Source organism: Macadamia integrifolia, chromosome 9, assembly GCF_013358625.1.
Source record: "Macadamia integrifolia cultivar HAES 741 chromosome 9, SCU_Mint_v3, whole genome shotgun sequence".
Classification (NCBI taxonomy): Eukaryota; Viridiplantae; Streptophyta; class Magnoliopsida; order Proteales; family Proteaceae; genus Macadamia; species Macadamia integrifolia.
Genome location: NC_056565.1, coordinates 6,790,297 through 6,808,123, shown reverse-complemented (window position 1 = coordinate 6,808,123; position 17,827 = coordinate 6,790,297). Strand labels below are relative to the sequence as shown.

The 17,827-nt window shown below is 34.3% G+C and overlaps 1 protein-coding gene across 1 annotated transcript; it reads left to right on the top strand.

Moving 5' to 3' along the window:
* Positions 1-1,607: 1,607 nt before the first annotated feature.
* LOC122089950 (cytochrome P450 78A9-like) lies at positions 1,608-3,425 on the top strand. The gene is made up of 2 exons (XM_042659730.1): positions 1,608-2,670; positions 2,765-3,425. The coding sequence occupies exons 1-2, from the start codon at positions 1,705-1,707 to the stop codon at positions 3,380-3,382; spliced, it is 1,584 nt and encodes a 527-aa protein (XP_042515664.1). The 5' UTR covers positions 1,608-1,704; the 3' UTR covers positions 3,383-3,425.
* The last annotated feature ends 14,402 nt before the right edge of the window (positions 3,426-17,827 follow it).

Genomic DNA, 17,827 nt, shown 5'->3' with positions numbered 1-17,827 from the left:
TATATCCTCTTGTATATTTGCATATTTATGTATATCAATACATACATTTGCTCCACCTACTAATATTTTTTTTTTCTCATAGTCCTAAATTCTTAAAAATCTATTTTGGCAATTGGAAAATTCCGAACGAAACTATACATATATAAGTAGGGATTTTTTAGGTCTACCTATTATAGAAATTGGGCTGCTAAAAAACTAGGAAGAGGGTTATGATCAAGCGACATAAGAGGAATGCATAGATGAGGTACAACGAATGATTTTAAACTTGTAATAAGAGTTGAACTAGCCCCTCAAATTTGGAACCTAGTGATTTTATCCAAAAACACCCTAGAATCCACCATTCATTGTAGAATCTATGAAATTGAAAATCAAGATCGCATAAAACTGATTCCATTATGAATAGATCCAACTGATTCAATTCTTATGCTTTTTTAAATTAAGGGTGCTCATACATGAGAGAATCAGCAAGGTCATTTCATATTAAAAAAAAAAGAAAAAAAAAAGAAGGAATAATGGAAGGAGAGAGAGAGAGAGAAAGGCTGCTAACCAAAGCTTCCTTGCCCCAGACTCTTTTAGACCATGTTTGGTAGTTAAGAAAAAAATTTTGAATTTGAAAAACAGAGATAAGACACATAAAAAAAAATCATTATGTAATAATTTTTTTTTCTTGATTATCAAACACAACCTTAGAAGGGAAGAAAAAGAAAAAAGAGAGTGGATAAATACGGATGGAGGAACTCTCTGTACTATATATATATATATATATATCATTAGCAGTTACTAATGCGTGGCAATTGGGCCCCGATAGCAGAGCTGTCGAGCATCCATGGCTCCTTTCCGCGGTTCCGCCCATGGGTTACAAATATTTTGCGAATATTTATAACCCATTTTCCATCTTTACCCCTCGCTGCTCTTAATTGCAACACAATCCAATGGTCAAATACTGCCCAATATTCATATGATCCTACACTAACCCCACACATAAAAAAAAACCCTATGTTGGTGGATTGCACTACCATACCCATACTTCTCCCTCACGCTATCCTTGAATATCATCAGAAAATTGCTACTCCACACGTGTGCTTAGTCTTCCACTATTCTCTTACCATTATACCCCTCTAGAGCACACCCTAGCCACACAAATCCGAAAAGGTATTTTTGGAATCTAGAAAAAAAAAAAAAAGTTATTAATGAACGAGTGCGTGTGACTGACGTGGCAATCTAGGTTACATGCCCATGTGGGATGCTACTGTTCTCCATACGGTAACATAGCCCGGCCTAGATATGTCGTTTGTGCCTGAACCAGTGAACTTGGATCCTATAACCTAAAATGGGAGCCGCAAATGCATGGTCTTGTCACTAATGGCCAATCATCTCACCCATTCACCCATTCACCCATTCTGGACCCGACAACTTCACTGCCACCTAAACCGCCACGTGTCTCATTACTTCATCATTTACTGCGCGTTACTGGCCGTTATCCCACGTATGGCGGCGCACTACCCTTTTCCTCTATACACCGTTTAACAGTTATTCTTATTTCCCTCCTCCCCCCAACCCCCAATCTTCTTTTCTCTCTCTCTCAATACACACTCCTCTTTCTCTCTCTCTTTTAGCTTGCTCGAGTTCTATATAAAGGAAGCCCCACAACCACCTCTGGATACAATAGAAGTAAACTCTCCTCTGTTTTTTCTAAATTCCGCCATGAGAACCGAGATAGATGGGCTATGGGTTTTGGCTCTCGCTGCGAAATGCAGAGCGTTTTCGTCTAATAACCTCATCTCATCTCTGTCCATCTTAGTCTTAAGTTGGGTAGGGATGGCTTTCCTCTTCTGGGTTTATCCAGGTGGTCCAGCTTGGGGAAGATATTGGTGGAAAAAAGGAACAAAACCCAATCCCATACCAGGTCCACGGGGTCTCCCTGTGTTAGGTAGCATGAACCTTATGTCCAGCCTCGGCCACCGGCAACTGGCTGCCGCTGCCGAACGCTGCGGAGCAAAGCGGCTCATGGCTTTCAGTTTGGGCGAGACCCGTGTCATAGTGACATGTAATCCAGATGTAGCCAAAGAAATCTTGAACAGCTCAGTCTTTGCAGATCGCCCAGTGAAAGAATCTGCTTATAGCCTCATGTTCAATAGAGCAATTGGGTTCGCTCCTTACGGCGTTTACTGGCGCACTCTTCGAAAAATCGCAGCCACCCATCTCTTCTGCCCCAAGCAGATCAACAGCTCCTCAGCCCAGAGATTCCAAATCGCCAATCAGATGGTTTCGATGTTCGGAAGTTGTAAAGGCGAAATCCGTGTCCGAGACACACTGAAACGAGCTTCCCTGAACAATATCATGTGCTCTGTGTTTGGATGCAAATACGAACTCAATTCTTCAAACGAGAGTGACGAACTGAGAGGGTTGGTTGAAGAAGGGTACGAACTGTTAGGGAAACTCAACTGGTCCGACCACCTTCCTTGGTTATCCGGGTTCGACCCTCAAAATATCCGGCTCAGATGTTCCAAACTCGTCCCCAAAGTAAACCAGTTCGTGAACCATATCATCGCCGACCATAGAACTCAAACAAGTGAGAATAAGAAAGCAGCCATCGACTTCGTGGACGTTTTGCTCTCTCTTGAAGGTCCTGCTAAGTTATCAGAACCCGACATGATCGCCGTCCTCTGGGTAAGCACCGATACGGTAATTAATTGATTTTTTTTTTCTTATCTCCTCCTGAATATTGTAATTAATTAATTATTTACTTTTTTTACTTATACAGGAGATGATATTTAGAGGAACCGATACAGTAGCAGTTCTGATAGAGTGGATACTAGCCAGAATGGTACTCCATCCGGAAATCCAATCAAACGTCCAGGAAGAGCTCGACAGAGTGGTGGGGAAATCACGACCGGTGACTGAAGAGGATGTACAGGCGATGGTGTATCTACCGGCGGTGGTGAAAGAAGTCCTCAGGCTACACCCACCAGGCCCACTCCTCTCATGGGCCCGGTTAGCAATCACGGACACTACCATAGATGGTAGACACGTGCCTTCCGGGACGACAGCCATGGTTAATATGTGGGCCATTAGCAGAGACCCAGAGGTGTGGTCGGACCCACTGGAGTTCAAACCCGATAGGTTCCTCACGAAAGAAGCTGAAGTGGAGTTCTCTGTCTTAGGGTCAGACCTGAGGCTAGCCCCTTTTGGTTCAGGTAGGCGGGTCTGCCCGGGAAAGGCTCTAGGATTAACCACAGTCAACTTTTGGATGGCTTCATTGTTGCACCGGTTCGAGTGGTTGGAATCAGACCAAAACCCGGTTGAGTTATCTGAGGTGCTGAAGCTGTCCTGTGAGATGGCCAATCCTCTAACTGTGAAACTGCGGCATCGGCTTGTGTAAAGGCAAAGAAAAGCACATTTATGACAATTGCCTTATCTTGTGTGATTGTGTCTGTAAATTGTGTGCAGGTGTTTTATATATATATATATATATATATATATACTAAATTAAATATCCTCTTGTCCATGTTTCCATTATCTTTTATGGCTCTATTTGATATGCATTCTTGAAATATTGAAATAGGTTTTGGATTTAGAACGCATTAGATTATGGTGGTTCATGTATCAAGACATTTTGGAGCTCTGAACTAGATAAATAAGAGAGTATCCATGATCAAAGACCATCATAGACCAATAATAGTGGCAGCTAAGACAAAAAAAGAAAAAATTTTATACATCTAATTAAATGGTAACACAAAGCAAGTTCTTCTTTCAACTTCATCTATAAGTTATTCTCTACCATTCCCTTCAAAATGGGCATAATTAATTATGATATATGGATGCCTAATTTATCGACTCCCCTTTCCCTCCACGCCCCCCCCCCCTTCCACCTTAAAAATAAGATATAAGAAATTAAAAGGGAGCCTAGATTTAAGAGGGCAATACTCAAATGATCACTTAGTTTTTGCTGATGATTAAATAAAAAATTCTAAAATAGGTCACATGTCAAATTCTGTAACTAACTCATTTAGTTATATTGATCGGAAGTGTTTTTCCTCTTATTTGTAATTTTTTTAATTATATAACAAATTCCCAAAGCATTTTAACACGTGGAAGCACTATAAATAACTTAAATTCACATATAAGTAGATTTACAACCTAGCTCTCCCCTCTAAATAATATAATTATAATAATAATAATAATAATTTAATTATATTAGTGACACATTAGAATAATGTCACTCTTCTTCCCCCTCCCCTACACGCTTTTTTTAATGGTGTAAGAATGATTTTTTTTTAAAGCTTAAGCCCAAAGAACAATAAGGACAATACACAATGAACAACCCCATAAAAACAAATAAGGGATGATCCAAAATGAAGGATTGAGAATAGAGGTCTTCCACTACTTAAAAAAATTCCTATTCTTTGTTTTATTTCAAGTCTGATATGATAGCCCGAATTCTTAAGGGTCCTAACTTATATACAGAAATCTTGCGTAATCAAGTAAGACTCTCATAACAAATATACGATATAATATGGTATTTCACTATATAACCATGGCCTAGTAATTAGCAAAATATGTTCAATCATCTCTTGTTCATCCATTCCTTACTGTACATTTGATAACATATAATTCTTAAAATATTACTTTCGTTAACTATTTATATTAATCATGTAAAATTATTTTTTTTGGGGTAAAATTATGGTTATTGGTTATATTTATATTTTTTTTAGGTGTTATATATGTAATATTATTACAATTCTGTAAAATCTTATATCCTACGGTGTAATATAATATAACTTTTTATTATGATAAATTAACTTACTCTGATAGCTTATTTCTAAATAATTTGCTTATGATTTTTATCCAAATAATTTTTTTAATAGAATAAACATATAAAATATACAATTTAAATTCTTACCCATAATAATAAGATTATAAAAGTACTATAGAATGCAAACAAAGAAATCTATTAAAAGATCCTTAATTCTTAATTAGTTTAACTAATAATAAAGTATTAGTCTCTAATCTTTATTAAGTTGCGTGACGACTGTTAGTAATAGAGTACTTAAAAAACTTGATCCACAAGCTAAACAGTTGAATTGGGCAACGGTCAAGAGTGGACCATCTGTGGTCCTGCTATGGTCCACACTAACGCTAGACTTACGTCAAGTGTACGGTTTTCCCTATTACAACTACTGAAGGTCCAAAGCCCCATTCATGATCCCAGTCGCACGCAAAAGTTAAAAATAAAAGGTCGAATTGCCATTGGGGACTTGGATCGTCTGTGGTGCAATAAGGCTTTTATGGCTCATCCAACGTTTAGAAATGTTTTGGGATCTGTGATAAAACATTTTTTATCATTGGATGTGCCAGACACCCTATTATGCCACAAAGAAATTCAAATCCTATAATTATTAAGAGGAAGTTTTCGTGTGCACTATGGATGTAGGAAAAGTTATGTCCCTTGATTATTCTTTGATACCCTTTGGACACCGTCTGAGTCCCTCAGTCACAACTTAATCATAGGTGAAGGAAGCCAATACTCAACAAGGGATAAGTTTCCATGTATTTCGATTTGAATTGAATTAAGAATGAGTAGATACCCCAAAAAATTGGAAGCAAGAATAAGAAATTGTTAGGAAAAAGAATTTTATATTATTTATATTTTTAATAAATTTTATCTTATCTTATATGATAAGATTGGTTTTGGTTTAGTTGCTGGTTTTAAATAGGATACCGATTACTTAATTAGATGTTACTAAAACACTAACTAATAGGGGATTCTGATTGAAAAAAATATATATTAGATTGACTAAACCAAAACAAAATGATACGAGTGAATAGTTCTCACGATTCTCACCCTCCTCTAGAAAACACCTCTTTCATATTTCTTTTCCTTTTGGTGTGATCAAGTATGATGATCAGAGTTTTATGAAAACACTGACTATTGTGGAGGACCTTGGATCTAAGGGAACGCAAAGTTGTACATATATGAAGGATTCACTGCGATAGGGCTTAGATCGCGTGGAGGCTCTGCACTTGTAGAGTTTCTAGTAACGATCAAAATCATGTTATTGATTATTTGTTGAATGGTCGACCCTATTGATAGGACAATTCGAATCGTTTCCACAGATACTTTCTATCAAAAATAAAGACTTCCACATATTTTGTAAAGTACCAAGGTAAGTTTGTTGATTAAAATAAAGATCGAAGAGCATTCATGATCGATTCTAAATTAGGTTGTAGGAATGAATATTAATCTGATTTGAGGGCAACTTATTTTATTGATTTCGATTCAATTTCTAAAACTATGCCAAAGAAACACAATGATCTACTCAGTGATACTTAAAAATTATTAAAATATTAAAGAGGTCAGGAAATATTATAAATGGACTTAACTTCTCTCGACCAATGATAAAGAGAGAATCGCTTCATCCACATGATATGAGAATGATATTTCGAATCTTAAAAATAGGAAATGGCATTCATTATTCCAAGAGTCAAATCTTTATCGACAAGAAGATTCTTTACTCACTAATGGTGAATAATAATTATCCATTGAAAATTTGTCTATTAAAATAAATATATATGAGAATTGAGAAAACAACTCCCCAAGAAAAGCTTTATAGCAGTCACAATCACATATCATCTCCAACAAATTCCCGTATGATTATGAACATTATTGATTAGGGCTTTAATTTTATTTTTTTTCCTCTAAGTTAATATTTCATAACCTCATAATTGATTTTATTATTATCATGACCACCAAGAGACTAGGAGAGTCGGAGACTTGACTATGGAGTAGGCCCCACCTCACAGAAGTTGAGAAAAAAACCACAAACCATCATCAGCAACGCCATCATCATAATTAGAATGCTGACTGTGCTGTTTCATCATTATGCTTTCTATGTTCTTACGTCATGTTTAAATAATTTAAACCAAATAATTAAATGTAAAACCCTATCCACAGTTGTGGATGACCTAAATCATGATTTGATGTATCAATATCGGCAGCCGGTTCGTATTGATATCGATCATCACTGATATCGAAATTTGATATCAAAATAAAAGGAGAAAATTACATGATTATCCACTTCTGGGTTTCTCTTAACAAAATTACCCATCAAAGTTTTAGTTAACAAAAATACCTAAAATTAGGTTTTCCTTTACAAAATTATCCACTTAAAGTTTAAGTTAACAAAAATACCTAAAATTGAGTTTGGGTTTACAAAACTACCCACTCAAAGTTTTAGTCATAAAAAAATACATGATTATATATGGAAGATGAAGAATCACTATTTTGGGTAGTTTTGTAAACCCAAACCTGATTTTGGATATTTTTGTTAACTAAAACTTTGGGTGGGTAGTATTGTAAACTCAAACTTAATTTTGGGTATTTTTGTTAATCAAAACTTTTTGTGGATAATTTTGTAAAGGGAAACCCAAAAATGAGTAATCATGTAATTTTTCCAAATAAAAAGGGTAAAATGGTTAAAAAAAAAAATCCTTAAGCATTGGTATTTTGAGGGGCAAAATTGTTTGATTTGGTCTACCATGACAGATCCATATTAATGTTGACCAAGACCGATACAAATATCAATATTGAATCTTAAGTCCATAACCTAAACGGTGACAATCACAAATTACTAATATAAATGCAAGTCCTTATGATTGGTGGTTTAAATTAAGGTTGCTTTATATATTTTTGAAATATAATACATTTAGAGGCATATTATCAATCTAGAATGCACCTATAATGCATGTTGAGAAGTGGGGATACTTATGATCCTCTTCAAACCCTAAAGTGGCGGAAACTTCGTATTCAAAATACACCCTTTAAGATACATTATCAATCTAAAATGCATTTTAAGAAACGTATGGATATGCTAAATATGGTGTCGACATGATGTAAAAATTCTACCAAAATAAAAAAATGATGTAGAAATTCATTAAAACCATTACACACCCTCTCCTTCCTAGGCCATTAGATTGGAATCCATTTTAGACACAGGGGACCACTTCAATCCTTGCAGTCGTGAGTGCCACGAATCCCTTCTTTGGTAGACCTACCAAATAGTGAGCCAATACTCAACCAAGCAAGACAAAATAACATTCTAAATTAATTAATTAATACAATAAAGTATCAATACACATATAATAATATTTATACGCGAAGAAAGAGGGATTGCTAAGCAAGCTAGCTTTATCATGATTAAGATTGTATTATTAGTATGGGAAAAATTTCTTTCTCTTGGGGAAATTTTTAACAAGGTGGCCCATATTATTATATAATATGAAAATGATGATGTGATAATTCTAACTGTTTTATAACTAATACATGTCTAATGTTAGTCACGTGCCAATCTGATTCAATCAAACATTTTTACATGTATTGGCGTGCATCCTCTCTCTCTCTCTCTCTCTCTCTCTATATATATATATATATATATATCGTACTTTGAAAATAATTGTGCATTTTTTCATAATCTTAATTGTCAAACATCTATTTTTCTCTCTTGAAAATTTATTTTGATTAAAAATTTACATGTAAGGGATATTGAAGCCTATCTATCTACAAAATTTAGGTCTATCAAATTTGTCATGTGGAAAATATTTAGGTTCACCAAAACTGACCATTTTGATAAGTTTTTCCTTCTAAGTATTGATATCAATAACAAGGGAAAAGGTTCTACATAGGAACCAAATTGCATGCCTCCTCATAATTCATTATTCCCCCGACACAATAAATTGTTCTAAACCACCCCTCCCTTATTTAAATATTTGAAAGGGGAACCGTCCTTCACTCGAATTAGTACATGGGCATCGAAATAAAACAGATACATACTAAGCACTAAAGATAGGAAGAGAATTACAAATAATATCAGGAAAAAAAAAGTGCATGTGTGAGTGTGTTGAGTATTTTGGGGCAAATAGAATGGGTAATCAAAAGTTGTGTGTGAATGACAAAGTTTTTTTTCCCCTTAGTATACTTATTAAGCCCTAAAGATAGGAGGAGAATTACTTATAATGTTAAAAGTTTTGCGTGTGTTTTGTGTGTGTGTGTGTATGAATGATAAAGTTTTTCCGCTTAGTATTTATAAAACAAATACTTAATAAGCTCTAAAGATAGGAAAATAATTACTTATAATATTAGAAGTTTTGCTTGTGTGTGCCGTGTGAATAATAAAGTTTTTCCTCCTTAGTATTTATAAAACAAATACATAGTAAGCCCTAAAGATAGGAAGAAAATTATTTGTAATATCAAAAGTTTTGTGTGCGGATATGTGTGTTGTGTGTGTGTGTGTGTATGAATAATAAAGTTTTTTCCTCGTAGCATTTATAAAATACAAGAGGAGGTTAGGTATACTGCCAGTTTTCCTATGGCTAGTGGTTTAAGCAATGGGACGGCTTTGATGGGAAGGACATAGGGGACTTTTTCAATGGGAGGAGGAAAGAGATAGACACAAATTTGGGAACCTTTTCCCATTACAAATTCTGTCCTAAAGGTAGGAAGGGAATATGTGCATGTGTCTGTGTTTTAACCTTATATAATAGAGGATGAAAGTAAATGATGACATAGGAGTCCAATCTTTTTTTTGTTATTTTCGAATAATCACACTAGATTCCTATCACATGACTAGATCACTAAATGAGAGTTGTTTTAACCCTATGTGATAGAGAGGGTAAAAATAAATGATGACAAAGAAATCCAATCACATGGTCATATCACCATTAAAAATGAACGGCTAACGAAAAACTTAGACCTAATTAATTATTTGATAGAATGACGAAAACATATAAATATGGGTGAGGGTCCCCCTCATTCGTTATTCTTCTTGTCATCATATTTTTTATTTTCTCCTTTTACATGGTGGGGGAGATGGTTCAATCCACACTAAATGTATATAATTTTAGTTACTACATGTTGTTAGTTGCTATATATTGTTCCTTTTGTCTACTTGTGTCATTTTGGTGTTATTTTGATGGATCACATCTACTAGTGACAAAGTTTGATTGGGTCACCACCAAATGATCAACTAAGACCTATCTAGACAATGTATTGTAGCTATCTTGAAAAGGCCATGATGTTAGTAAGTTTTGGACAAAAAAGATAGATGCCTTTCTCTCACCACCAATGATATATGATGCACATTACTCTATTCTATATGACATGTATATAATGGAAAATATGAAAATACAAAAATATCAATACTTAGGAGTCATGTAGTTAAATTTACATTTGAAATTTGATATATGATCAATATAGATCATCAAATCACCATTCCATAAGGCACCACTAAGTGTATAAATTTTATAGTGGGAGTTAGTCATCAGAATAAACTTTCACAAAAAAAAAAACTACAATGCCAGAGAGGATTCGTTCCCACAGTATCATACAATAAGTCATGGGTTTTACACTAACACTCTCTCCGTCTACTTTGCATAATCCACATAAAATATGGAGGCCTTCCTAATGGCAATGTCCTCTATTCACTAGCATATGCTTGACAATTAAATATCAATTACAGTTCGATTATATAAACCTAATTAAATGATTCCAGATGATGATCACACTATGTTATTTCCACCTTCCATCGGATGGAATGTCTGCTTATAAATAATATTCATGATTGATAGAAACTTTATTTATTGCTAAAATTACTAAACTATAATTAAGTAATAGTGAGATAAGAAACCAATTTTATTCTTCAAAACATTACTTGTGATAAGATATATTTGTTTATAAAAATATTGACTACAAGAGGACCCTATTTTATTAAGAACTTTATGAGTATAAATTCGTGCAATCTTAGTGATATTTCTGACTCCAAAAGATTTTTCTTGTCCCTGCTATTTGCTACAAATGATAGCTATAGATAACAAAAGAGGTGATTATAAAGAATAAAAATATGAACTAAAAATAAGCAATGGTATTTTGTCCCTTCCAAGCAATTGTTGGTATTACAATTGACCTTAATAAATTATGCATAGATGGTATTTTGAGTAACTAACTTGGTATTATTTTTTAGAATTGAAATTTATAGTATTCATTATCATACGACATTTGAAATTTCTAAAAATTTTCATGTGCTCATAGTGTGCTCATATTTATCAAGCATGTAATAAGAAATTTCATGTGCTCATAGTGTGCTCATATTTATCAAGCATGTAATAATGTGTTGGTAACGGTGCGATTTCGGTGTATATGGTGCGGTTTGGTTCGATTCACATTTATTTGGTTGAAACCAAAATCGCACTATTTACTAAACGGTTGCACTTTCTGAAACCACAACAGTTTACACGATTTTTATACGGTGTCGGTTTCACGATTCTAAATAGTTTTGATCACGGTTTATTCCATTCAGTTTCTAAATGGTTAGTGATCGGTTTGCTAGTTTATTCGCATGCTTACTAAAATTAGCTTTTGTTGATAAGCGCAAAATTAAATGAGGCATTGAACAAGCAAGGATTTAACTACATAACTACATAATAAGAATAAATTATCGAAAAGACGGTTAGACAACCTCTATGGTCCTTAATTATTCCCTAATTAAACCATTATGTTTTGTTAAAACAACCAAATATTTAATCATTATACGGCTTAATCGGATCGGTTTTGAAGGTTTAAACGGTTCGATTTTCACAGTATTAATTTGGTTTGAAACCAACGGGTTAAACAATTAAAACCGACCGGACCCATTTAACTAATCGGTCTTAAACTTAAAACCAAAACTGAACCATTTACTAAAAGGTTTTGCGGTTTCAATGTAAACGGCTTGATTCAGTTTCAGTTTCAAATTGACATCCTTAATGGAGCATGAACCATTTGGATAAACAGACATTGAAGGTTATATGAAAACGGAAGAAGAAATGGTTTAGAATATGATTTCAAGGATTGTACCATGTTGCAACGTTGCAATTGACTACATGTTTAAAACTTGGAAAAGAATTAAGATAAAGCTCCATATATTTGTCCCTCTCAGATCATGCCGTAACAGGAGCCTTCTATTCATTTTTTTCCAAGGACAGTACCATGTAAAGTGATTAATAATTTTTCATTGAAAATGATCACTCTTCTACCCCTAGCTACAAGGATTCACCTTTCTCCTTCATTGGCATTAGTGATAAAACAATAGTGGCTCTTTCATGCAAGAGCCACCCAAAGCTTATCCATTCATGTGAAGGCTACTCTTTTTCATTATTTCAAGTTTTTGCCACAAACCCAAATGAATACAATAAGTTTCTTTTTAATTTCATTAATTATAGACTTGAAAATGAGATATTTTTAAGACCTTTTCAGTGAAATCTCTAAAGTTCTCTTTTGAATAGCCAAAGTAGGGACAAGAACCAATGCGACATGAACACAAGGTCTACATCAATTGCACAAATGAAATGTAGACAAAAGCTTTCAAAATCTGAATTAGCTAGTTGTATCTAGTTGTATCTTTTTCTTCTTCTTCTCCCTTATTCTTCCCTCTTCTTCATCTGGGAATAATTATAGAATCCGTTATATATATATATTACAGATTAGTGATTACCCCACCAAGCTTTGTTCAATTGTTCATGTCATGTTGGAAGAAAATTTAAAAAGAGATCTGATAACAAAGGATCGAACGCTATGGGCTGAAATACATGACGTGTAGATTAGAGACATCGGGGGAGAAACGTGTCCAACGAGCAATGGGAGTGACTCAAGGAACAATGGGCATATCCTTCTCCTGAGGGAGGGAGTAGACAATGACATCCCACCGGCATTACAAGGCTAAATGTATAGAGAGAGACTCCAAGCATATGTCCACAAAATTAGTTAACCTATAGCACACCTTATCCCTTCAAGACAAAAGATGGCGATAGGTAAATTATCTAAAATAGAAACGGGCAAATAACCCAAATGATATACAAGACAACCATTGATATGAGGATAGACTCACAATATGAATAACTTAAGATGAAAGAATAAATTTATCTGTACGGCTAGTCAATTAAAATAGTATTTTATCGTCGTGATAGGAAAGCTTTTATCATTGATTTGTTTGGAGTCATAAGATATATATATATATATATATATACACGTCAAATGATGTGGAGGATAGAGTCTTATCACCCGAATATTCAGGAATATGCAAATCGTTCTCCAAGATAAATGACTCTATGAAATCTATGAGTAGTATTGCACTATCATACTACACCCCTTTGTTCATAGTTGTATTTAGACAACAATAAATATTAACAAAAAATGATTGGCAAAATTGAGGCTTAAAGCACACAAGTAAGCCTCCACTCTCTTCTATATCCCATTTGGGACTCCAAACACTTCCATAACATCCTGGGAGACGAAAACAAGAAATTGGAAAATAAGTATTATGAATCTTTATTTTCTTTTAAAAATCATTCAAAACCACCAATTCGAAACAAAGATGAAGGTCTTCTAAGCGAGGTTCTTGGACACTTCTTGTGAAGGCTTCTCATTTCCTTACCTCCTAACGAAGGTGGAGATGTTCATTACTCATCCAAGAGGCAACTCTCATATCCATTTTAATCTATATTTTCTTCAATATTATATATTTATGAAAAATATTCTTTATGACTGCAGAGGGTACTCTCTCTCTCTCTCACTCTTCCATACAAGAAACATTTTATTGTTTTTCGTTGATGCGTTTTCTATGACATTTGCCTAGAGAACCCTCTCCTTATGTCTCTTTTGTGTAAATGAATAGAAGTATCAATGATATAATCAAGTCTATGTCTGTATGAAGTACACCACTTGCTCAAAAAAAGAATAATTGAGGACATCATTCAATTATATCTTTTTGAGGTGAGGAAAGACATTTATATTTAGCTTTTCCCATACTTTATACATAGACATTCAAAAATGTGAATGAGATGGGAAGACCACATGAGGAAAACAAAGATATATTTTATATACTTCCAAGTTGTTTTGGCTCGTGTTTTTGGAGTTTTAGTGTAGTAGATTTAGTGTTGTGAGGCAAGCAACCTTACCTTGGATCATAAAAATATTCTAATCAAATGATATAAGTTTGTGACTTTTTGGCTTTCAATCTGTCCTTATGGAGGAGTTGTTGAACTCTCTTAGTCTCTTTCTCCCTCTCCAAGGCCCAATCACATAATAAAGCCCCAATAAGTGCAAGCCAAGTCTGCTTTGACAAGATGTGCCCACAACTAGAAAAACTTTGTTAAATTGACAATAGGTGAGGTAGGGGATATGTCATTGGATATCCCTTTCTCTCCTCTTTATAATTCTCTTCTCCTTGGCTCTATTGGGTCCTAGCCAAGAATTCTTTCTACTTACCAATTCTCACCATCACTAATGTGGTCATTGGTTGGATATCTTCCCCTTAACCTATTCTAATAATTTTTTCAGTCTCTTAATTATGATTAAGAAAAGGATGTAGAGCAATATTAAGACTTGATTTTTGAGTTCTTTTCTGTGTCTTATAGAAACTCAAATAATCTCTATTTGTCTTCTCTTTCATCTCATCTCAGTGTATACAGCTATTGCTTGGTTGTGACAGCTAACCAGCAATCCACCTCTTTGACAGGGCAGATCCCAAAAATCGAGCTAAGTAGTGTCAGTTTGTTTTTGTATTGGTTTTTTTTTTTTTTTTTTTTTTTTTTTTTTAGGACTTTAATCATCTTGATTAAGGATTTATATTTTCTAGAACTCTGCTTTTTCATCATGAAGGCGAAGCATGATAGTTCATTTCAATCATTGGAGAGGATTTTCGTCGTCGTTGTCTTTTGTTAAATTCATAGTATTGAAGAGTAATCAAATGGTTCAAAAATTGAGAGGAAACTTGGATAGTACTCCTAGACTGCCCTCTGTGTTTGGGTGCAGGGGCCACATGATTAGGAAGCGTTCATTTCCCCTCTCATTAATTATAAACAGATTTAATCGTCTCTTATTAAGTGAAAAATTACATTAACGACTATAATTAAATAAGAATTCTTTGGTTATCTTTCTATTTTTACCTTATAAGTAGTTCAGCATTAGCCATAAGTCAATTTGGATTGTTAAAACTGATTATGATAAAGCTCTTTATTCCGAATGGTTACATAGGTTCTTGTGTGCAAAGAATATCAGAAATTTTTTTCTTCTTCTTTTTCTCTCTCTTAAGTACTGGTACGGAACCATAAATATTACAATAATAATATTATTTAAAATTTAATATTTGCATAGGACATTCTAGTTGAGTGTGTAAGATAATCTATCATCTTGTTCCATGTTATGTCATATATGAGGTTTGGAATTTTCTTCTGCTCCACTCCTCCATAAGTGAAGGATAATTTATAGTATATATTAGTTGTAATATTGATTTTTATATCATTCTTTATTTAAGACTCAAAAAATATCAATATCGAATAACCATTGAAATATCAAAAAATATTGTTCTTGGACAACAATGACTTTTTATATCTTATTTATAGAGAGCAGGACTCACTAGTAACTTGCAATGGTTTGATTCATTAAATTGTATCAGACTGCATTAATTGTGGCTTGTGATTATTAGGGGTTTTTTTCTTCTTCTTCCTTTAGGTGCATTTATTATTATTATTATTATTATTATTATTATTATTATTATTATTATTATTATTATTATTATTATCATGGTTTAAAGTATCTCCGATATCGATACGATACCCTCCAATACGTATCTTAAATTTAACCGATTGATACGATACACACTGATACGATATATGGAATTTTTAAAATCCTTTCGTATCAATATATATCATATAATACATACCAATATGCACCGATGCATCTCCGATATACACTGATACAATACGATACGCACCGATATGTATCGATACTCTATGAAAAATATAAAATCGAGGTGAAATGTACGTTTTGGTATGTATTGATTCATAAATATCGGTGAGTATTAGTATGTATCGATCGATACGTATTGTAGAGTATCAGTACTTATCGATGAGTATCGGTATGTATACAGTGCGCTACGGTCATATAATGGCCAAGATGGGTAATTTTTCAGAAAAACACGATTTTTTGAGGGATTTTTGTTCCAAAGTTGCTGCCAGCTATATTTCTCTCTAACTAAAGTGGAATCAAGGTTGGAAACAAGGATTTTACATTTATGGGACAACTACAAACCTTGAATTCTTAGTGCGATACCCTCAATTTAGTGTTTATGCATAATACATGTTATCAATAGATATTTTTAACAAATTTTTTATGCAAAAGTGTTTCCTATATATTTATATGAGTATTTTCGATACGATACAATACGATACCCTTCGATACGTATCATAATTTTGGCCGACTAATACGGCGACCGATATCAATCATATTTATCTTTTGGAAGGTAGGGTCATGTAGAAGCTTGGACCATAATATAGAAACCATTTCTTTATTATGGCGCATGAGTAAGCAAATTAAACAAAGAGGACACTATTTCTTAATAGACTATGGTATGTTATCTAAGATGAAATGATTTCCTATGCCTAATATTGAGAATTCATTGTTCTTTTTGTGAAATGACAGCTGATTATGGTGTAATGAAATATAACGATAAGAAAATTTAATTTAAATGAGACAGAAAAATATGACCACATTTCTCATTTAAGATAATTTCCTTAAAATCAACTCTGCTCCCCTGCCAGGGCCCCTCTTTTAAAGACTTACTAGCAATGTAACAACAAAATTAGGGGTGTCAAAAAGTTCAGTCAGCCCAAACCTGTCCTAATCCGCCTTGAGCCCGAATAGGGCTTGGGCTGAGATTTCAGCCCATAGGGTGGGTTAGGTTGAGAATTTCAGACCCGAGGCCGGGTTGGGTTGGGTTGGGCATAGGTTGAGGTCTTAATCCAATCCAACCCTGTATATTAAGTAAATATAAATATGTTAATAATTATAATGGGTACTTAATGAAAAAGGTCTACAAAAAAAATTTCGTTCCACAATCTATGTATATACAAAAACATTGGTCTTTGGCCTTTGCAATGTATCAAGATCAAACAACCAAGAATAACCAATAGCACTTGCAAAAAAAAAAAAAAAAACAAAAAGGTATTAGGCTAATTAGGATAAACCCAACCCAATCAGGGTCCATTAGGACTGGGTTGAGTTGAGCTAAGCCCGGCAGGGCTGGGCTTAGGCTGAGATATCCCAACCTAACCTAGGGCTAGGCTGGTCTAGGGTTGTGTTAAGAGACCTTGGGATTGGGCTATGGTTTTTAAAAACCCAACCCAATCCAACCTGACCCATTGACACCCCTATACAAAATCATAAAATTTTGTCATACAAAAATGTCATAATGGAATAGAAATAAGGTCTAAACATTACACAAGACAATGTATCATATGAAGAACTTCTAAATGGATTGTCTCAATGCCATTTTTTTTTTTTTCATTTGGGTAGAAAATCTACAAGTAACCAGTGTGGGATGAAATCTTCCACACCAAGCCAATGGAAGTAAAGAAGAGAAGCATCAGTTATTCCCATGCAAGGATGAGTGAGAGAGAGAGAGAGAGTCTAAGAGGGCCATGCAACCTTCCCCCCCACCCCCAAAAGCATACTCTGTCAATCTCAACTGATCAACATTGAAGACCTTGGAAAATTAGCCTTGCCTTAGTTATAGTTATTACATATGTTTTTCAATTGGCATGGTTCGAAATATCTATCAAGTGCCAGGTCAAATGGAGTTCAAATTTTACGAATGGATAGATCTCAAGGTTTGCTACTCATATGTCAATTTTCAGCCCAGCAAAGTAGGCTCAATTCACACATGGAAGAATCCAAATTGCGTCCTTCAGTTGGTAACAACTGTACAAACTACAAAGACTATCTCCAGATGCAAAACAG

Coding starts and splice junctions, on each gene's coding strand:
- LOC122089950 (XM_042659730.1), top strand. CDS start 1,705: ATGAGAACCGAGATAGATGGGCTATGGGTTTTGGCTCTCGCTGCGAAA. Junction 2,671..2,764: donor ACATGATCGCCGTCCTCTGG/GTAAGCACCGAT, acceptor TTACTTATACAG/GAGATGATATTTAGAGGAAC.